The sequence below is a fragment of the Lolium rigidum genome, chromosome 4, assembly GCF_022539505.1.
Source record: "Lolium rigidum isolate FL_2022 chromosome 4, APGP_CSIRO_Lrig_0.1, whole genome shotgun sequence".
In the NCBI taxonomy this organism is placed as follows: domain Eukaryota; kingdom Viridiplantae; phylum Streptophyta; class Magnoliopsida; order Poales; family Poaceae; genus Lolium; species Lolium rigidum.
Genome location: NC_061511.1, coordinates 259,005,382 through 259,027,984, shown reverse-complemented (window position 1 = coordinate 259,027,984; position 22,603 = coordinate 259,005,382). Strand labels below are relative to the sequence as shown.

At 45.5% G+C, this 22,603-nt stretch overlaps 1 protein-coding gene and 1 pseudogene across 1 annotated transcript; both read right to left on the bottom strand.

Annotated features, from left to right (window-relative positions):
- Positions 1 to 9,599: 9,599 nt before the first annotated feature.
- On the bottom strand, positions 9,600 to 9,911 carry LOC124648643. Its single transcript, XM_047188365.1, has 2 exons — positions 9,741 to 9,911; positions 9,600 to 9,647 (listed from the first exon to the last, which is right to left on the bottom strand). The coding sequence occupies exons 1-2, from the start codon at positions 9,909 to 9,911 to the stop codon at positions 9,600 to 9,602; spliced, it is 219 nt and encodes a 72-aa protein (XP_047044321.1).
- A 729-nt stretch (positions 9,912 to 10,640) lies between these two features.
- LOC124650825 lies at positions 10,641 to 10,785 on the bottom strand (annotated as a pseudogene).
- Between the last annotated feature and the right edge of the window lie 11,818 nt (positions 10,786 to 22,603).

The window sequence follows — 22,603 nt, the reverse complement described above, 5'->3', positions numbered from 1 at the left end:
GGCTGACATATTAGATATCCTCAATTGGCAAGGTGTGGTTTAAACTTCAAGGTGAAATTATGGATGCAAAATGTGGTTCAAAGTGCCAACATTTTAATACCATGGTTCAAGCCGGATACACTCTTTTTCTGACCCCAACGGCCTAATTTGCTTGATGCTGATCTGGTATGAATTATGTTGTCTGATCAACATCTTCAATATCCAATCGGTCGAATAAACTCCTCCAAATCAGTGTAATTAATTAATATCGTCAACCCAAATCTACCAATAAGCTCTAATGACTACCTCATGTTTAATCATGTTACCAAGCAAAGACTCAACAAGTGTATCAGAGCAGTGAGCACTTCACTACTAGGAAAAGGCTTATAGCCGCACTCCTTACCGCCGGCGAGTACGATTTAAAGATGCCGGCGGTAAAGCCTTTTAGACCCTCCTCTTGTTACCACCGGCGAGTTTTTGCACACTGTTATTCTCAATTCCATTGAAGCACTCTGCAAGCCTACTTCTTAGGTATGATGTGGTTAACTAACTCTATGCCAATCTCATTACGCGGCTACCACAACTGAAAAAGTTTGTATTAAGACTGTTACGCAAGACTGTTTCTCGATTTAAGCTTTTTATAACTGAAACACAAACATTTTGCATCCACATAAACTGCCTGCTTCTCAATTTTCTGGTATGCACATGGCGCCATTGGTCTTTATTCTGTTTTCATACTCACCGTTGTTAGCTATAGTATGATTCTAGTACCACACACACCTTTACATTATGTAATTTTAGTGGCCAACCGGTATTTGAAGTGTATCAGTTGAAAACTTAGCATGTCATAAACTCACGATTCATGAACTGCATGAATTAGTTACCTCTGTTGCCTATTCTAGGCCTTCAAAGTAAGAATTAGCAACTAGCAACTATATATCTCTCCCTGGGGATACAATGATCCAACTGGCACTGGCTGTTGTGATGTAGTAGAATTTGCATTGTTATCTGAAAAATTAGAGTTTACCTCTAGGTAATTATTTTCTTGTATCTAGGGTGTATGATCTTTTTTTTTCTTCTAATTATGATATCGAGTATGTTGAATGCAATGTGATTATTTTCTTCCATCTTTATGGGTTGAAGCAATTTTAAAATTGGACCATCTTCTCCTGGGCAGTCTGCCATGTATAATATGTTTGAGATGTTTGAAGGATACTTGATACCTGAAGATGCTCTGTTGAAAGATCCAAGGAGGCTCTATGCACCAGGTCGGCTTCGGAGTCCGAGCACGCAGGAGGAGGAGCTGGCCGGCGGCGTTTCAGCGAGTAGGCTGGCCGGTGTTGATTGAGCGAGTAGGCTCGCCGGCAGCCAGCGGAGGAGCGAGAAGCCTGGTGGGCAGCTAGAAGCTAGCTAGCTGCTGGACGGAGATTTTGTATTCACATGTGCAAGTCACCCTAATAAGCTGAGATTGCCGAAAACGGGGAGAACTTTTATCTATTTGTGTAATATTTGCTAGTTGGAGACTTTCTATATCTGTTGTGTTATTGATGCATGCACGTTATGAACATTTGGATACTTTCTATACCTGTTGTGTTATTGATGTGTATCTTGCTGTCATTCTGGTATTTCCCTCTATATTATGTGTATATACTATGTATTCTGGTGTATATACAGTGTAATTTGAGATTTTTTTTTGGCTCTTGTTATTATTACCCCTGGCGAATTTGTAGTTCTACCACTGGCAAGAACGTAAGTGCTGGTGATACACCGTTACCCCCGGCGAATATGCTAGGTGCCGGCGGTAACAAATACCGCTGGCGAATTGGAGAAGGTGCCGGCGGTAAGTTGGAGTTACCCCCGGCGAATCCGAGGACGCCAGCGGTAAGCGCTTATCACCGGCGAGGTGATCGCCGGCGAATCCCAAAGTGCCGGCGGTAAGACTTTTCAGGTCGCCGGCGGTAAGACTTTTCAGGTCGCTGGCGGTAAGTCCTTTTCTAGTAGTGCTTGGAATAGATCTAGTTGTCTCTCAGCAAGCCACGGTGACACAATGCAGGTCATGCTGATTTTTTCTTGCAACCAACTTGTTTTCTTACCGGTTTAACCGCCAAAAATAGGGTTATATAGCTTCAATCACACCATGAGTAAAGGCGGTACGAGTTTCGCCGTGCGTGCCTCACACTCTACCGACATCCCTACCGATCTAGGGTTAGCTCGTGCCGATGGAAAGCTCCACCACCGCCGCCGCTACCTCACCCACGCCACCGCCATCGCCACGATGTCGACCTCCTCACAGGGAGAAGGTACGCCTCTCTATCTCTCTCTCTCTCTCTCTCTCTCTCTCTCTCTCACGCGCGCGCAACACACGGATAGCACCTACCCGCATAGGATCTACCCTAGTCGATTCCTAATCTAACATGACGCTCTATTCTAGCGAAATTCGCTAGACAGTGACTAACCCTAACCTGCAAACGACCAACTTATCCAACTTAGCAGATGCTATCCATTTAAAACATAAATCATCAATTTAAAACATAAATCTGATTGTTGGCTCGAAATAAAGATCTGCAGATGATCCGCAGCTAACCTTAAAGATATAACCTATATAATAACGTCAATCCAAATCCGCTTACCTGTTTAGACTAGCCTCAATGGAAGTATATAAGTAGTATCATGCATGCCATGTTGAAATCTGATGTGGCGCACCAATTAATAAGGTGAGAAATGGGAGTGGTATCATAATATGATACCGTATCATAACACGTAAAACTAGAAAACTTAGTGGCAAACACATCATTACACAAATTTGTATTGAGATTCTATAAAACATTAAATGTGATGATATTATGATAGTATCTTATGATACTATGCATTGTGGAGCTAGTATCATAAACTAGTATCATGTGCATGATACTAGGATACTTTCCATTGTGACTAGTCTTAGGTTAGTGGAGTGGATTGCATTGTGAACCCTAGTTTTTCAGTAACTGGACTACTGGAGGATGGAGAAAGGATTTTCTAATCATCATGTTTCCTAATTTTTCCCCCCTACGTTCGGGTATTGCTTACATGGACACTCATACAGTGACTCATGTTTCCGTTGTTGTGTTGAACTAATACAAAATTTGTTGCTGCCTGTCCAATTTGCAGGTGAGTATGCAAAACTGTTGCCTAGCCAGTCAAGTAGAAATGCAGGAGACGAGCAGGGCCGGCCCTAGTAGGTGGGCAGGGTGTGCGGCCGCCCAGGGCCCTAAAAATCTGGGGGCCAACCCTAAATACATTTACATATACTACATACCTTGCCTATCTAACTTTGCCCAGCTGAAAGAAAAGGCCCATGGTCAGATCAGAGGACCTTGACGTGAACGTGCCGGACTTCGCTTCGTATTCCATCGATCTGGGGAGAAGATTAATTAACTACTTACGTACTTCGCTTCGTATTCCACGTAGCCGTAGCCGTGATTGAGAATAGTTCTCTGCCTCGTCGTTTCGTTGGCAGCCGGGATGGATTGATCTCCTGCTGTAGGCAGGCTGCTAGTTGTTCTCTTCTCTTCCCTGCCTACGACGCCCAACGCCCCAGCCCCGGACGACGGTCGACGGCACGACACCATCTTCCTACGACGGTGCGACCGATCAGCGATCTCCAGCGCACAGCACAGTTTGGCTACCCGCACCGATCAGAGTTTCAATGGCCGTCCGCCGTCCGCCGGTAACAGTTCGGGACTACTCATGTAACACAATCTTTTATTTCAAAGTAATTTTCCTCTAATTCTGAATTTTTGATGGTTAGTTCGTCGGCGTCGTCTTGTCGATGTTGTCTTCCTTCAGAAAGGGTCCATCTGGTCACGCTAAAAGGAAAAGAGCAAAATACCGGTGCTTGGTAAATCCAAATCTGATTTGGCTATAGTTACCGCGGAGGAAGAGCAACCAGATAATGCAAATTTTGAATCCAATCAGTAAGAAGAAAATATCGACACTGACACCAACATTGGTGATAACAATGTAAGTGGCTTTGAGAATGTATGTATTGAGTCTGCTAGTGTCTATGGTAAGGCCTGAAATTTTAGTCTCGCCCAGGGCCCTCAATATTAAGGATAGAATCTGTTACATTATTTCATTGATTCTGTATCTCTGTATTCATTAGCCAGGATCGATGTGATCCCTGTAAATCAAAGGCTGATCGCTTGTGATCATTGCCTTCCCTGTATACATGTAGTCCTATGTATAAATAGAGATCCCCACGGTGGGAATTATCACGGCAAAACATTCTTTTTGACTTGGTATCAGAGCAGCGTTTCCGTCTCGGACCTGCGATCTCGCGATGCAAACAGCCGCGATGCAACTCTCCACCTCCGCCGGCGCCATCACCTCCACCAATACCTCCACCACCTCCCTCTCCGCGTCTGCTGGCCGCCGGCGCAATCACCTCCACTCTCCCCACTTCTCTTCCCACACAATTCACCAACACCATTACGGTGCGCCTAGATCGCTCCAACTTTCTCCTCTCGGAGGACTCAGGTGATCCCCAACATTGCCGGCCAGGGGTGGCTCGGATTCCTCGATGGGTCCTGCGCGGCACCGCCAACGACGGTCACCACCCCCGCCAGCGAAGGTCAACCCGCCGCCACCGTGCCCAACCCGGCCTATGCCGTCTGGTGGCACGTCGATCAGAGGGTGCTGGGCATCCTTCTTGGGTCGATGACCGAGGAGGTCCTCGGACAGATGGTGGGGCGCACCACCTCGGCCGCCGTCTGGAGCACCGTCGTCTCCATGTTCGCCGCCCAAAACCGGGCCGGCGTCCGTCAGCTCCGTCGACAGCTGACGACGCTGCGGAAGAACGACATGTCCGCCCACGACTACTTCCACAAGATGAAGGGTTTCGCCGACGCCACGGCCATGGTCGGCAACCCCATCTCTCGATGACGAGCTGATCGACTACATTGTGGTCGGCCTCGGTTCGCAGCTCGAGGGGCTGCAGTCCTCCATCACCGTCCTCAACAACACCGGCCACGCGCTCACCGTCCCCGACTTCTACTCCATGCTCCTCTCGTGTGAGTCCATCAATGAACAAAATTCGCAGGCCGGTAGCTTTGTTTCCTCCGCTAACTCTGCAGCACGTCACGGTGACCATGGACGTGGTGGGCGTCCCTCCGACGGCGCCCCCAACAACGGCCGCTCCGGAGGCCGTCCGCATGGTGGCCAGCAGCAAGACGGTGGCTCCAACCACTATGGCAGTGGTGGAGGCAACCATCACGGTGGTAGAGGCAACCACTACGGTGGTGGTGGCCACCAAGGTAACCGCGGCAACCGCAATGGCGGCGGTGCCCACGGTTTCGGCGATGGCAACAGGGGAGGGCGCAATGGCGGCGGCGGAGGCCGCTCCCGTCCCCAATGCCAAGTCTGCGGGATCTGGGGGCACGGCGCCCTCACCTGCAGGAACCGCTTCAACCACGCGTATCAAGCCGATGCGCAGCGTTCGGGCAACTCCGCGTCCACCTCCTACCACGATGAGCGTCCAGTGGATCATGGACTCTGGGGCCACCGATCACTACACCAACGACATGGATCGGATGAGCTTCCATGAACGCTACCTCGGCAAGGATCAAGTTCAGGTCGCCAATGGCACAGGTTTGTCTATTGCGCATGTTGGTCATTCTAGTTTAGCTGGTTCTTCGCGATCCCTTGCTTTGAGAAATATCTTGCATGTTCCTGAAATTAGCAAAAATTTGCTTTCCGTATACCGCCTTGTGTCCGATAATGATATATTCATCGAATTTCACAAATATTTCTTTTGTGTTAAGGACAAGGCCACGAGGAACGTCATCCTGCGAGGTAGAAGTCGTGGTGGACTCTACCCGATTCCTTTTGATCGTGCATCCCTCCAAGGTCGCCATGCCTCCTCCAGGTGTCAAGATCTCGCCATCCCAATGGCACCAACGTCTCGGTCATCCGTCCAATAAAATAGTTCAAAGTATTGTTAGATCCAACAATTTGCCTTGTTCCTCGAATTTTGAGTCTTCAATTTGTGATGCTTGTCAACGTGCGAAGAGTCATCAACTTCCATATAATAATTCATCTCGTGTGTCGCATACTCCTCTTGAGCTTATTCATACTCGATGTTTGGGGGCCTGCATTGCCCTCTTCTGGAGGTTTTAAATATTATGTTAGTTTTATCGATGATTTTAGTCGTCATTGTTGGATATATCTCATCAAACACAAATATGATGTTGAGGGCATATTTTATACTTTTCAGAACCATGTTGAGCGTCAGCTAAACACTAAGATCCGTGCGAGTTCAATCCGATTGGGGCGGCGAGTATCATCGTCTTCACACCCACTTTCAGCGCACGGGGATTTCGCACCGCGTCTCTTGCCCACATACGTCTCAACAAAATGGTATTGCTGAACGCAAGCATCGACACCTTGTCGAAACTGGGTTAGCTCTTCTCGCTCACTCATCTCTTCCTCTTCGGTTTTGGGATGAGGCGTTTCTCACCGCTTGCTATCTCATCAACCGCATGCCCTCACCCACCCTCGACAACACCACCCCACTATCTCGCCTCCTTAACATAACACCTGATTATTCCTTCCTCCGCACGTTTGGTTGTGCATGTTGGCCGAGCTTGCGCAAATACAATTCTCGTAAGCTAGAATTTCGATCTAAAATGTGTGTCTTTCTGGGATATAGCCCCATGCACAAAGGCTACAAGTGCCTCGACCGTACCACGGGTCGCGTATATATCTCTCGTGATGTCATCTTCGACGAGCAGATTTTTCCTTTCGCCACACCCGGAGTCACTACAGATATCTCTCTCTTGCAGCATGTTACTTTTCCCGCACATGAACCAGCTATTCAGAATACTAACATGCGTACTTATGACATTTCCATGTTGCCAGTTGACCCTCCTGGTACTTTTCCTTCTGTGGATGTGCAGGACTCCGTGGACACGCCTCCTGGTCCGATTGGTGTCGCCCGCTCGACGACGATCGACGTGCATGCCTCGTCGCCCGCACCTGGCGACCGTGCGGCTGACTCCCCCCGCGCTGGGCCGTCGCCCGCGCCCAGCGACCGCACGCCTGCTGCCTCCCCCCGTGCTGGGCCGGCCCTGCCCGCGTCGGTCTCCTTCCACGAGCCGCCCTCTCCCGAGCCGGCTTCGTCGCCCCCTGCCACGAGCCCCTCGCCTGCTGGGCCCTCGTCCGAATCGGGCCAACCAGCACCCGACGACCCTGCGATCGCTGGCGAGGATCGCGCTCAGCCAGGCGCCCCGACGACATCTACATCTCATCCGATGATGACCCGCCGTCGTCACGGTATTCAGCGACCGAAGGAGTACACGGACGGCACGGTTCGCTACGATCCTTATCGTCGCAGTGCTTTTCTGGTTACCCTCGCGACTTACCGTGGCGCTCTCTCCGAGCCTGCTTGGAGATCAGCTATGGAGGCTGAATTTGATGCTCTCATCAGTAACCGCACATGGACATTGGTGCCCCGACCTCCCGGTACAAATATTGTTGGCAGCAAATGGATCTTCAAAACCAAATTCCGTCCTGATGGTTCAGTGGATAAGCACAAGGCACGCCTAGTGGCTCGCGGGTTCACCCAGCAGCAGGGTATTGACTATCATGACACATTCAGTCCAGTGGTAAAACCAGTCACAGTTCGTCTTGTGCTCTCGCTTGCCGTATCTCGAGGATGGTGCCTCCGACAGATTGATGTCAGCAACGCCTTCCTTCATGGTTTTCTTGAAGAAGATGTTTACATGCAGCAGCCTCCCGGTTTTGAGGATCCTCGGTATCCCCAGCATGTTTGTAAGCTCCAGAGGGCCCTGTATGGACTTAAGCAGTCTCCGCGAGCTTGGTATGCCCGCCTGAGTGATCGCCTTCTCCAACTGGGTTTCGCTCCCAGTAGGGCCGACACTTCTCTCTTTATTTATAATCAGCGTGGGTGTCAGATCTATATGCTTGTGTATGTTGATGATATTGTTATTGCTGGCTCCTCCTCGTCTGCTGTGGATCATGTGGTTCATACCCTTTCGGCCACTTTTCCTATCAAGGACCTTGGTCGACTGGAGTACTTTCTTGGCATTGAGGCTGCCTATAAATCTCAGGGCATGATACTGACACAACACAAGTATGCGCTGGACCTTCTTCATCGCGCAAATATGGAGAATTGCCGAGCTGTCACCACGCCTATGTCTTCAACCGACAAGCTTTCTCGTGATGATGGCGATCCTCTTGGCCCTGATGATGTTTTTCGGTACCGGAGTTTAGTTGGTGGTCTCCAGTATCTCACCCTCACTCGGCCTGATTTGTCTTTTGCTGTGAACAAAGTGTGTCAATACTTGTCTCGGCCCACGACCGTGCATTATGAGGCGGTCAAGAGGATTCTGCGATATATCAAAGGCACTCTCTCTACTGGACTTCACATTCAGCCATCTTCGTCTACAGTGCTAGATATTTACACTGATGCTGATTGGGCAGGATGTCCCGATGACCGCCGTTCCACTGGTGGTTTTGCTATTTTTCTTGGCGGGAATTTGATTTCATGGAGCTCTCGTAAACAGCCCACGGTTTCCCGCTCCAGTACCGAGGCTGAATACAAGGCACTGGCAAATGGCACCGCTGAAGCTACTTGGATCCAGTCCGTCCTCAGGGAACTTGGTGTTCATCAGCCGCGCCCGCCAGTGTTATGGTGCGACAACCTTGGCGCCACCTATTTGTCCGCCAACCCTGTCTTTCACGCTCGCACCAAACACATCGAAATTGACTTTCATTTTGTCCGTGAGAAAGTTGCCTTGGGAGCTCTTCATGTTCGTTTTATCGCCTCGGCAGATCAGATCGCCGACGTCTTCACTAAACCTGTCACGCAGGTGGTGCTCCGCAGATTTCGGTCCAATCTCAACCTTGTACACGGCGGTTTAGATTGAGGGAGGGTATTAAGGATAGAATCTGTTACATTATTTCATTGATTCTGTATCTCTGTATTCATTAGCCAGGATCGATGTGATCCCTGTAAATCAAAGGCTGATCGCTTGTGATCATTGCCTTCCCTGTATACATGTAGTCCTATGTATAAATAGAGATCCCCACGGTGGGAATTATCACGGCAAAACATTCTTTTTGACTCTCAAAATCGTAGGACCGGCGCTGGAGACGAGCGGATGAAGGAGTGGGCAGAAGATGCTTGGACGAATCGTAGGTTAACACTAGCTCAAGCGTTGGAATATTCAGAAGTTTCAAAATCCACAGTGGTTGATATACCCGCATCACAACCTAAGAGAGGTACTGTAGATGCTGCAATCTGTAAAGTGTAAACGCGACTATAATGTAACATCAAAGTATGGCTCTCCCTGGATTACTCGCGAAAGGCAATAGCATCTTCTGACTCTTTAGTAGTCCTGCTGTTAGATATGTATTACTACTATCTTTTCTCGTCCGAGCCGTCTTATGTGAGTATTCTAAGTTCTGCAGTGTCTTGTACGTTGGTAATCCAGGCTTAAACTGCACAAATCTTTTCTCGAAGATATGTAAATAGTACAACTGTACAAGCTTTCATCACGTAGTAGACCTGCACAAGGGCACTATGTTACAGATAGAAGGGCTTTGGTCGATCTCCTGAACCTTCATTCCTTCTTTCCGATGCCGTGAGACATGTTGTAGATCCCGCGACCCTGCGCATTCAAGCGCAGGCCACATCAGCTCATTATCTTAACCAAAACGAAAGAAGCGCAGTAAATTACATGGATGGTGGTTGTTCAACTTACAACGAGGAACACGCTGGAGGCGGCCAGGGCGAGAGGGATGGCCACGGAGATGACGATGTCGTAGCGGCCTTTGAGGTAAGTCGGCCTGTGGACGCTCTGGAAGTACCGCTGCTTCTCCACGATCTTCTCCCTCGGCCGGAACGGCGGCTCTGGCTCCGACGACAACGCCATGCTCTCTCAGAAGTTGCAGGACAATGTTCCCTCTTGTAAACGAGCTGCAGTTAGCAATGGATATGCTGAGCGTCGGTACCTTTAATAAGCGCCGAAAGCTGTCAGCTAGAAACTCCCCGAATGCACTGAAACGCAGAACTCCCGGTCACTTCAGTATGAGACGTCCAGGACTTTCCAGGCCGTTCGGTAAGATACACCCAGAACGTTCTACAATGGAAAAAAAATATCGTGCGCAAATTTATAATAAACTGCATATTATATCAGAAATAACAATAATCACACAGAGACAAGCGTGTATGCTTAAATCAATCTCCAACTGGTTGGCCCAAAGCCAAGGGGCGACCAGGGCCTGTTCTGCTTTGCAGTAGCTCCCTATAGTCTTTGCTCGTGTTTACCTTCAGCAAATTCAGATTTAGGCAACATTCAAATTTGTAAATATTAATCATTTTGACCAATTTGAGTTACAGTTGGCAGGAGCGACGCGAACATGTACCCCTCTATCACAAATTATGACGTATATTCTCCTTTGCTCAGTCATAAACTTTTCAACATAAAAAATTGCAATGCATCTATCAATGTCAAACTGCTTGGCCCAAAGCTTAAAGGTTACTTGAGCCTGCTTTGCGTTGCTTGCTCCTATTTACCTTGAGCTGAAGAATTGCATTAAGCAAATTCAGATTTAGGGAACATTCAGTTCAGTTTCAAAATAATAATTTGAATTGAAAATTGGTAGGGCCCCCACTATCACAAATTATGACGTCCATTCTTCTTCAGGAGGAGATGGTGGACTAGTGCTCTTCCTAATTGCAATGGAGGTCACTAATCCAGGCCAAGGATCTTCTTGATCGCCCATTAACCCCGTCCAGGTAAGTAATTCTCTTGGTAACATCAGACGCCCTATATAAAGAATCTGTCAACGTGTTTTGTTATCTTAATAAGCAGTACGGGGACTAAACATCCAGCTTAGGCGCTCGGACGTATTGCCTCCATGTGCTGGCCGGCCGACGGGTTCAAAGAAGGGTTAATTATTGGTTTGCTACTAGACCGCGCAACACTCAGTTTTGCCACTAGAGCAGAATGGTGTTCAGTTTTGCCACCGCTTATGACGCAGCTGCTCTATCGAGGCTAAACGGTCAGGCTTGAAACGTTTCCATCTCGTGCCGTTATTGAAAGTGGGGCCGGATCTTACAGGTAGGACCGTGCAATGACAAATAGGGTGGAGACCGAACTACCCCTGCTCCCGCCACACACCGATCCGCTGCACCCACCACCACCCGCGCCCCTGCCGGCACCACCTGCGCCGCCACGACCTGTGCTGCCGCGCGGCCATCCCATGTGGACACCTGCTTCACCGTCACCGCCTCCAGCAGCACCTGCTCTGCCCCCACCGTCTTGCGACATAGTCGCTCGTTCCGCCACTGCGCCCTCCACCTGCTCAACAAAATAGCTAGTGGCGGCGACGACCTTGGCGAGGCAGGCGCCGGGCCGGAGACCCGCCGCGTCCACGACTGGGTTCCCGAGGGGTAAGCCTTGTTCCTATTGAGCTTTTTTGTGTAGTGCAACAGTCGATTTGACATGGAGTGTTCATTGCGTTTGATTTTGCTTTTGGTGTGCTCATTGCCTCTCTGGAATTGCGGTTTGCTTTCTTAGTGAACATTAGAAGGGAGCGATTCATAGTGGATGCAAAGGATCAAAAGAAATTCCAAGGAGGGTTTGATTATCGGTTGCCAATGGATTGTAATTAGAGTTTTAGACAATTTGGGGAGGTAATTTGCGGCCCATATCCTTGGGGTATGCATGATGAAGTGGAATTCAAATACTACGATGGGGGAAGTGATTGGGTGAAAGTTAGTAATGATGAAGAGCTCGCTACCATGTTTTCTAAGCATAAGGAGAAAGATCAATTTCACGTGAGGCTGCAAAATGATGTGGTTGTGCTGGCAGTTGGACCTTCTCGGACAGATTCATGTCGTCATAATGGCAGCTCTAGCTAGAACAGTTCAGTTAGGGGAGCTTCAGTTAGTGCAAGGCGACGTGGTGGCTCATCAAACATGGGCACCAGCAGTAGGGTCCCAAGAGAAGTGGAGCCTGAATACATCGATGATGAAGAGAGGCTATATTCTGATGTTGTGCAGAATTTACGACGGCCATGTCGGGCTGAAAACCAAGATGAGTCTGACAATGAGACTTTTGTGATTGATGATGAGGAGGTGATACGCGTACAGCACGCGTCCGTTGGGAACCCCAAGAGGAAGGTGTGATGCGTACAGAGGCAAGTTTTCCCTCAGTAAGAAACCAAGGTTATCGAACTAGTAGGAGCCAAGAAGCACGTCGAAGGTTGATGGCGGCGGGATGTAGTGCGGCGCAACACCAGAGATTCCGGCGCCAACGTGGAACCTGCACAACACAACCAAAGTACTTTGCCCCAACGAAACAGCGAGGTTGTCAATCTCACCGGCTTGCTGTAAACAAAGGATTAGATGTATAGTGTGGATGATGATTATTTGCAGAGAACAGTAGAACAAGTATTGCAGTAGATTGTATTCAATGTAAAAGAATGGACCGGGATCCACAGTTCACTAGAGGTGTCTCTCCCATAAGATAAATAGCATGTTGGGTGAACAAATTACAGTCGGGCAATTGACAAATAAAGAGAGCATGACAATGCACATACATGATATGATAAGTATTGTGAGATTTAATTGGCATTACGACAAAGTACATAGACCGCTATCCAACATGCATCTATGCCTAAAAAGTCCACCTTCAGGTTATCATCCGAACCCCTTCCAGTATTAAGTTGCAAACAACAGACAATTGCATTAAGTATGGTGCGTAATGTAATCAATAACTACATCCTCGAACATAGCATCAATGTTTTATCCCTAGTGGCAACAAAGACATCCACAACCTTAGAACTTTCTCGCCATCGTCCCGGATTTAATGGAGGCATGAACCCACTATCGAGCATAAATACTCCCTCTAGGAGTTAAGAGTAAAAACTTGGCCGGAGCCTCTACTAATAACGGAGAGCATGCAAGATCATAAACAACACATAGGTAATAGATTGATAATCAACATAACATAGTATTCTCTATCCATCGGATCCCGACAAACACAACATATAGCATTACAGATAGATGATCTTGATCATGTTAGGCAGCTCACAAGATCCGACAATGAAGCACATGAGGAGAAGACGACCATCTACCTAATGCTATGGACCCATAGTCCAGGGGTGAACTACTCACTCATCACTCCGGAGGCGACCATGGCGGTGAAGAGTCCTCCGGGAGATGATTCCCTCTCCGGCAGGGTGCCGGAGGCGATCTCCTGAATCCCCCGAGATGGGATTGGCGGCGGCGGCGTCTCTGGAAGGTTTTCCGTATCGTGGCTCTCGGTACTGGGGGTTTCGCGACGAAGACTTTAAGTAGGCGGAAGGGCAGGTCAGGGGCCACACGAGGGCCCCACACGCCAGGGCCGCGCGGCCAAGGCCCAGGCCGCGCCGCCCTGTTGTGGCGGCGCCTCGTGGCCCCACTTCGTCTATCCCTCGGTCTTCTGGAAGCTTCGTGCAAAAATAGGACCCTGGGCGTTGATTTCTTCCAATTCCGAGAATATTTCCTTACTAGGATTTCTGAAACCAAAAACAGCGAGAAAACAAAGAATCGGCTCTTCGGCATCTCGTTAATAGGTTAGTGCCGGAAAATGCATAAATATGACATAAAGTATGCATAAAACATGTAGATATCATCAATAATGTGGCATGGAACATAAGAAATTATCGATACGTCGGAGACGTATGATGTCTACGGGTGCTTCTATTCTTGTAGACAGTGTTGGGCCTCCAAGAGCAGAGGTTTGTAGAACAGCAGCAAGTTTCCCTTAAGTGGATCACCCAAGGTTTATCGATCTCAGGGAGGAAGAGGTCAAAGATATCCCTCTCAAGCAACCCTGCAACCACAAAGCAAGAAGTCGCTTGTGTCCCCAACACACCTAATACACTTGTCAGATGTATAGGTGCACTAGTTCGGTGAAGAGATAGTGAGATGCAAGTAATATGGATGAGTATGAGTGGTAATAGCATTCTGAATAAAATATGGCAGCGAGTAAACATGCAACAAAACAGTAAACAAACGGAGATTCGATGCTTGGAAGCAAGGCCTAGGGATCCCGCTTTCACTAGTGGACACTCTCAACAATGATCACATAATAGGACTACTCTACACCCTCTCGTTGGATGATGAACACCACTAACTGTGTAGGATTACACGAACCCTCAAAGCCGGAGTTAACAAGCTCCACAATATTCGATATTCATGTTTAAATAACCTTAGAGTGCAAGATAGATCAACACAATCACACCAAGAACTAACATAGCATGCACACTGTCACCATCACACTATGAAGGAGGCATAGATCACATCAATACTTATCATAGCAATAGTTAACTTCATAATCTACAAGAGATTACAATCATAACCCACGCCAAGTACTACACGATGCACACACTCGTCACCATTACACCGTGCGGGAGGAATAGACTACTTTAATAACATCACTAGAGTAGCACATAGATGATATTCAACTAGATCACATAAAGAGAGAGATTAACCACATAGCTACGGCGGAGCCCTCAGCCCGGGGGTGAATTACTCCCTCCTCATCATGGAGACGAGCGATGGCGGTGAAGATGGCGGTGGAGACGGCGGTGGAGATGACTCCGGGGCAATTCCCCGTCCCGGCAGGGTGCCGGAACAGAGACTTCTGTCCCCCGAATTGAAGTTTCGCGATGGCGGCGGCTCTGGATGGTTTTCTCTGGTTTCGTCGAACGTGGTCGAGGTTTTAGGTCAGGGACGACTAAATAGGCGAAGAGGCGGAGTCGGAGGGGCCACGGGGTGCCCACACACTAGGGGGGCGCGCCCCCTTGGGCCACGCCGCCCGTGGGGTGGGGCCCCCCGGCTCCCCTCTCGCCTTTCTCCGGTGCTCCGGAAGCTTCCGGGAATTATAAGATCTTCGGTGTTGATTTCGTCCGATTCCGAAAATATTTCTTTACTAGGATTTCGAAAACCAAAAATAGCGAGAAACACAGCAATCGGCCCTTCGACATCTCGTCAATAGGTTAGTTCCGAAAAACGCATAAATATGACATAAAGTATGCATAAAACATGTAGATATCATCAATAATGTGGCATGGGACATAAGAAATTATCGATACGTCGGAGACGTATCAGCATCCCCAAGCTTAGTTCCTGCTCGTCCCGAGCAGGTAAACGATAACAAAGATAATTTCTGGAGTGACATGCCATCATAACCTTGATCATACTATTGTAAACACATGTAATGAATGCAGCGATCAAAACAATGGTAATGACATGAGTAAACAACTCGAATCATAAAGCAAAGACTTTTCATGAATAGTAGTTTCAAGACAAGCATCAATAAGTCTTGCATAAGAGTTAACTCATAAAGCAATAAATTCATAGTAAAGGCATTGAAGCAACACAATGGAAGATTAAGTTTCAGCGGTTGCTTTCAACTTGTAACATGTATATCTCAATGATAGTTTGTCAATGCAAAGCAATATAACAAGTGCAATATGCAAGTATGTAGGAATCAATGCACAGTTCACACAAGTGTTTGCTTCTTGAGGTGGAGAGAGATAGGTGAACTGACTCAACATAAAAGGTAAAAGAATGGCCCTTCGCAGAGGGAAGCATTGATTGCTATATTTGTGCTAGAGCTTTGGTTTTGAAAACATAAAGAGATCATAAAAGTAAAATTTTGAGAGGTGTTTGTTGTTGTCAACGAATGGTAGTGGGCACTCTAACCCCCTTGCCAGACAAACCTTCAAAGAGCGGCTCCCATGAATTATTTTTATTTTTGGGTGGCACTCCTTCAAACCTTTCTTTCACAAACCATGGCTAACCGAATCCTCGGGTGCCTGCCAACAATCTCGTATCATGAAGGAGTGCCTTTTTATTTTAGTTTTATTATGATGACACTCCTCCCCACCTTTGCTTTCTCAAGCCATGGCCAACCGAATCCTTCGGGTGCCGTCCAACAATCACATACTATGGAGGAATGTCTATTTAGGTTAATTAATTTGGGACTGGGAATCCCATTGCCAGCTCTTTTTGCAAAATTATTGGATAAGCGGATGAAGCCACTAGTCCATTGGTGAAAGTTGCCCAACAAGAATGAAAGATAAACACCACATACTTCCTCATGAGCTATAAAACATTGACACAAATCAGAGGTGATAAATTTTGAATTATTTAAAGGTAGCACTCAAGCAATTTACTTTGGAATGGCGGAGAAATACCATGTAGTAGGTAGGTATGGTGGACACAAATGGCATAGTAGTTGGCTCAAGGATTTTGGATGCATGAGAAGTATTCCCTCTCGATACAAGGCTTAGGCTAGCAAGGTTATTCGAAACAAACACAAGGATGCACCGGTGCAGCAAAACTCACATAAAAGACATATTGTAAACATTATAAGACTCTACACCGTCTTCCTTGTTGTTCAAACTCTTTACTAGAAATTATCTAGACCTTAGAGAGACCAATTATGCAAACCAAATTTTAGCAAGCTCTAGGTATTTCTTCATTAATGGGTGCATAGTACATGATGCAAGAGCTTAAACATGAGCACAACAATTGCCAAGTATCAAATTATTCAAGACAATTTAGAATTACTACATGTAGCATTTCCCGATTCCAACCATATAACAATTTAACGAAGAAGATTCAACCTTCGCCATGAATACTATGAGTAAAGCCTAAGGACATATTTGTACATATGAAACAGCGGAGCGTGTCTCTCTCCCACACAATGAATGGTAGGATCCATTTTATTCAAACAAAACAAAAACAAAAACAAACCGACGCTCCAAGCAAAGTACATAAGATGTGATGGAATAAAAATATAGTTTCAGGGGAGGAACCTGATAATGTTATCGATGAAGAAGGGGATGCCTTGGGCATCCCCAAGCTTAGACGCTTGAGTCTTCTTATAATATGCAGGGGTGAACCACCGGGGCATCCCCAAGCTTAGAGCTTTCACTCTCCTTGATCATATTGTATCATCTCCCTCTCTTGATCCTTGAAAACTTCCTCCACACCAAACTCGAAACAAACTCATTAGAGGGTTAGTGCATAATCAAAAATTCACATGTTCAGAGGTGACACAATCATTCTTAACACTTCGGACATTGCCCAAAGCTACTGGAAGTTAATGGAACAAAGAAATCCATCCAACATAGCAAAAGAAGCAATGCGAAATAAAAGGCAGAATCTGTCAAAACGGAACAGTCCGTAAAGACGAATTTTATTGAGGCACCAGACTTGCTCAAATGAAAATGCTCAAATTGAATGAAAGTTGCGTACATATCTGAGGATCACTCACGTAAATTGGCATAATTTACTGAGTTACCTACAGAGAATTAGGTCCAGATTCGTGACAGCAAGAAATCTGTTTCACGCGCAGTAATCCAAATCTAGTATGAACCTTACTATCAAAGACTTTACTTGGCACAACAATGCAATAAAACTAAGATAAGGAGAGGTTGCTACAGTAGTAACAAATTCCAAGACTCAAAATAAAAAACAAAATTACTGTAGTAAAATAAACACATGGGTTATCTCCCAAGAAGTTCTTTCTTTATAGCCATTAAGATGGGCTCAACAGTTTTAATGATGCACTCGCAAGAAATAGTATTTGAAGCAAAAGAGAGCATCAAGAGGCAAATTCAAAACAAATTTAAGCCTAACATGCTTCCTATGAAAAGGAATCTTGTATACAAATGAATTCATGAAGAACAAAGTGACAAGCATAAGAGGATAAAACACGAGTAACTTCAGGATTCTCAACATAAAGAGGGGAAACTTAATATTATTAAGATGCATATACCCATGTTTCCCTCTCTCATAATAACTTTCAGTAGCATCATTGATGAAATCCACAATATACCCATCACTTAAAACATTCTTATCATGGTTCATATGCATAGAAGTATCATTAATTTTGGCATAAGCAGAATTCTTCTCATTAATAGTAATTGGAGCAGGATTATTATCAAGAATTTGAACATGGTAAACAAGTTGCATATTAAGGGAATTTTTTTTGCCAATCCAATCATAACTATGACAAGTTTCATAAGGATAGTTATAACCTATATCATAACATTCTTTATAATAATCATTAAAGGTCGGAGGCACAGTGTCATCATAAGAAATAGAATAGTTATCTTTCACGGTCGGTTTATCCGTGACCATACCATCATTGTTATTAGAAGGAGATGTATCAAACACATAATGATCAGTAGCAAAAGGATTTTCAAACACCTCTTCCCCAAGCTTAGAGCTTTCTATATCATTATGGGAGGAAGCATGGATAGCACTGATACTATGGCAATTATTATCATCATTATTTTCAGAATTAGTTTCCCAGAGATTTGCAATATCAAAAGTAGTGTGCTCATTCAAATCATGATCACTAATGTATGTAAAGGGCATAGGAAGATCATTGTATTCAGATTCATTATCATAATAATCATTAGGAGCAACATACTTACGGTTACCTAGCGTTATCTCATTCACGCGGGGATATGCCGTTACCTCTTCTTCTTCTTCTTCTTCTTCTTCTTCCTCTTCTTCTTCCTCTTCTTCTTCCTCTTCTTCCTCCTCTTCTTCCTCCTCTTCTTCCTCTTCTTCTTCCTCTTCTTCTTCCTCTTCTTCTTCCTCTTCTTCTTCCTCTTCTTCTTCCTCTTCTTCTTCCTCTTCTTCCTCCTCTTCTTCCTCCTCTTCTTCCTCCTCTTCTTCCTCCTCTTCTTCCTCCTCTTCTTCCTCCTCTTCTTCTTCCTCCTCTTCTTCTTCTTCCTCTTCTTCTTCCTCTTCTTCCTCCTCTTCTTCCTCCTCTTCTTCCTCCTCTTCTTCCTCCTCTTCTTCTTCTTCTTCTTCTTCTTCTTCTTCTTCTTCTTCTTCTTCTTCTTCTTCTTCTTCTTCTTCTTCTTCTTCTTCTTCTCCTCCTCCTCCTTCTCCTCGTTCCCTTCTTTAGGAGGAAGAGGCTTGAAGGGTGGCTTGTCCGCATAACCTGATTTACTTTCAGAAACAATAGAAGAAACTTGGGAGGATTCCTCCTTTTCATTAATTAGTTCAAAACACACAGCGGTCCTATCATATTTTGGCAAGGTGTCATCTTCTAAAATATTTTGTATGTAAGTATTTGTATGGCTATTATCAATGCAATAAGAAAAACACCCATGCAGGACATCATCAATATCAAGATCATTAATATCTAACAAATAAATTTTCCTTGATAACTCTTCACACCACAAAAATAAAGTGAGTTCATCATGCTGATTAGGAGTAATTTCATCATCACAATACAAATTTGCAGCACTCATTGGGTTCAAATTATCACTGGTGGAGCATTCAAAATTAAAATGACCCACTTCATGGCAAACTTCACAAATAAAAGGGTAGATGGCACAAACTTTTTTTACCAAGATCATCTAGAGCCCTAGCCCACTTTCTAGTTTTTTCATTAATATGATGGATACAATATTCATCTTTGATTTGATTAATTCCACAAGGTCTATGCATTCCACAAAAATTAACATGCTTATAGGAAATAGCATTCTTAGGAGTTTGAGCATGCTTATTGCAATCATTAACAACAATTTCATCCTTCATGCAAGCCTCTTTAAAAGGTTCATGATACTTATCAAAATTCTTTTTAGGCAATTCAAAATGAGAAGCAAAGGCTTTATAAAGATTTGCAGCAACTTGAGAGTCAAGACCATAAGTAGCACTCATATCTCGAAATTTATCAGTATCCATAAAAGCTTCAATGAATTCATAATCATAATTTATACCGACTCTTCACCTTTGTTGTTCTCCCATCCTTCGAGCATTCTCCTCAATCCGATCAAGAAGATCCCACCTAGCTTCAACCTCCTTGCTTGTGAAAGATCCCTCCGAACAGGCATCCGGATAGTCCTTGTGTTGTCCCGAAAGCCTCGCATAAAAATTGTTAACAATAACATTACGGGGAAGCTCATGAATGGGACATTTGAGCATTAGTGACTTCAATCTCCCCCATGCTTGAGAAATACTCTCTCCATCACGAGGATAAAAGTTATAGATATAATTCCTATCAATATGCACTTCATGAGGAGGATAAAATTTAGAATAAAAGAGATGTACAATTTCCTCCCAACCAAGAGAATGACTATTCTTCAACAATTTATACCAATGCGCCGCTTTACCAGACAGCGAAAAAGAGAATAGCTTCTTCCTCACTTCATCCATGGAGATACTCGCACACTTGAATAACCCGCATAATCCATGCAAAAACAAGAAATGATCTCCGGGATGGACAGGTTCCATCCCCTTCATAGCGGTTATCAATAACACGTTCAATAATTTTCATGGGTATCTTGAAAGCAGTACTTGCAGTAGGTGGATTTAAAATATCACAAGCAACATTAGAGTTATCGCATATGGGAGATAAAGCATTATCAGAACAAATTTTCTCCTCTAAGGATGGGAAGCTAAAAAGATCACAGAAACTAGCTTCCCCAAGCTTAGACTTATCCATAGCATTAGCAGTGATTGCGTTCATACCAATAACATTGCTACTAGCATGCAAATGAGGTTCCATAGGTTCTTTAATTTTCGCATCACACAATTCATGTCTTAACTTAGGAAATAAAATAAGAAGCTCATTGTTGTCCATTATGCCAAACTAGTGTAAACAAGAAACAAAAAGATGCAATTGCAGGATCTAAAGGAAATAGCTTCGAGCACACACACAATGGCGCCAGAAAAGTACTTTTACCTGGACCGGAGTATGAGTGCCTTTTACCTTTCCTCCCCGGCAACGGCGCCGTGAAAAGTGCTTGATGTCTACGGGTGCTTCTATTCTTGTAGACAGTGTTGGGCCTCCAAGAGCAGAGGTTTGTAGAACAGCAGCAAGTTTCCCATAAGTGGATCACCCAAGGTTTATCGATCTCAGGGAGGAAGAGGTCAAAGATATCCCTCTCAAGCAACCCTGCAACCACAAAGCAAGAAGTCTCTTGTGTCCCCAACACACCTAATACACTTAATTGTCAGATGTATAGGTGCACTAGTTCGGCGAAGAGATAGTGAGATGCAAGTAATATGGATGAGTATGAGTGGTAATAGAAATCTGAATAAAATATGGCAGCGAGTAAACATGCAACAAAACAAGAAACAAACGGAGATTCGATGCTTGGAAGCAAGGCCTAGGGATCCCGCTTTCACTAGTGGACACTCTCAACAATGATCACATAATAGGACTACTCTACACCCTCTCGTTGGATGATGAACACCACTAATCGTGTAGGATTACACGAACCCTCAAAGCCGGAGTTAACAAGCTCCACAATATTCGATATTCATGTTTAAATAACCTTAGAGTGCAAGATAGATCAACACAATCACACCAAAAACTAACATAGCATGCACACTGTCACCATCACACTATGAAGGAGGCATAGATCACATCAATACTTATCATAGCAATAGTTAACTTCATAATCTACAAGAGATTACAATCATAACCCACGCCAAGTACTACACGATGCACACACTTGTCACCATTACACCGTGCGGGAGGAATAGACTACTTTAATAACATCACTAGAGTAGCACATAGATGATATTCAACTAGATCACATAAGGAGAGAGATGAACCACATAGCTACGGCGGAGCCCTCAGCCCCGGGGTGAATTACTCCCTCCTCATCATGGAGACAGCGATGGCGGTGAAGATGGCGGTGGAGACGGCGGTGGAGATGACTTCGGGGGCAATTTCCCGTCCCGGCAGGGTGCCGGAACAGAGACTTCTGTCCCCCGAATTGGAGTTTCACGATGGCGGCGGCTCTGGATGGTTTTCTCTGGTTTCGTCGAACGTGGTCGAGGTTTTAGGTCAGGGACGACTAAATAGGCGAAGAGGCGGAGTCGGAGGGGCCACGGGGTGCCCACACACTAGGGGGCGCGCCCCCTTGGGCCGCGCCGCCCGTGGGGTGGGCCCCCCGGCTCCCCTCTCGCCTTTCTCCGGTGCTCGGAAGCTTCCGGGAATTATAAGATCTTCGGTGTTGATTTCGTCCGATTCCGAAAATATTTCTTTACTAGGATTTACGAAACCAAAAACAGCAGAAAACAGCAATCGGCCCTTCGGCATCTCGTCAATAGGTTAGTTCCGGAAAACGCATAAATATGACATAAAGTATGCATAAAACATGTAGATATCATCAATAATGTGGCATGGAACATAAGAAATTATCGATACGTCGGAGACGTATCAACGTATCAGCATCCCCAAGCTTAGTTCCTGCTCGTCCCGAGCAGGTAAACGATAACAAAGATAATTTCTGGAGTGACATGCCATCATAACCTTGATCATACTATTGTAAGCATTTGTAATGAATGCAGCGATCAAAACAATGGTAATGACATGAGTAAACAAATGAATCATAAAGCAAAGACTTTTCATGAATAGTACTTTCAAGACAAGCATCAATAAGTCTTGCATAAGAGTTAACTCATAAAGCAATAAATCAAAGTAAAGGTATTGAAGCAACGCAAAGGAAGATTAAGTTTCAGCGGTTGCTTTCAACTTATAACATGTATATCTCATGGATATTGTCAATGTAAAGTAATATA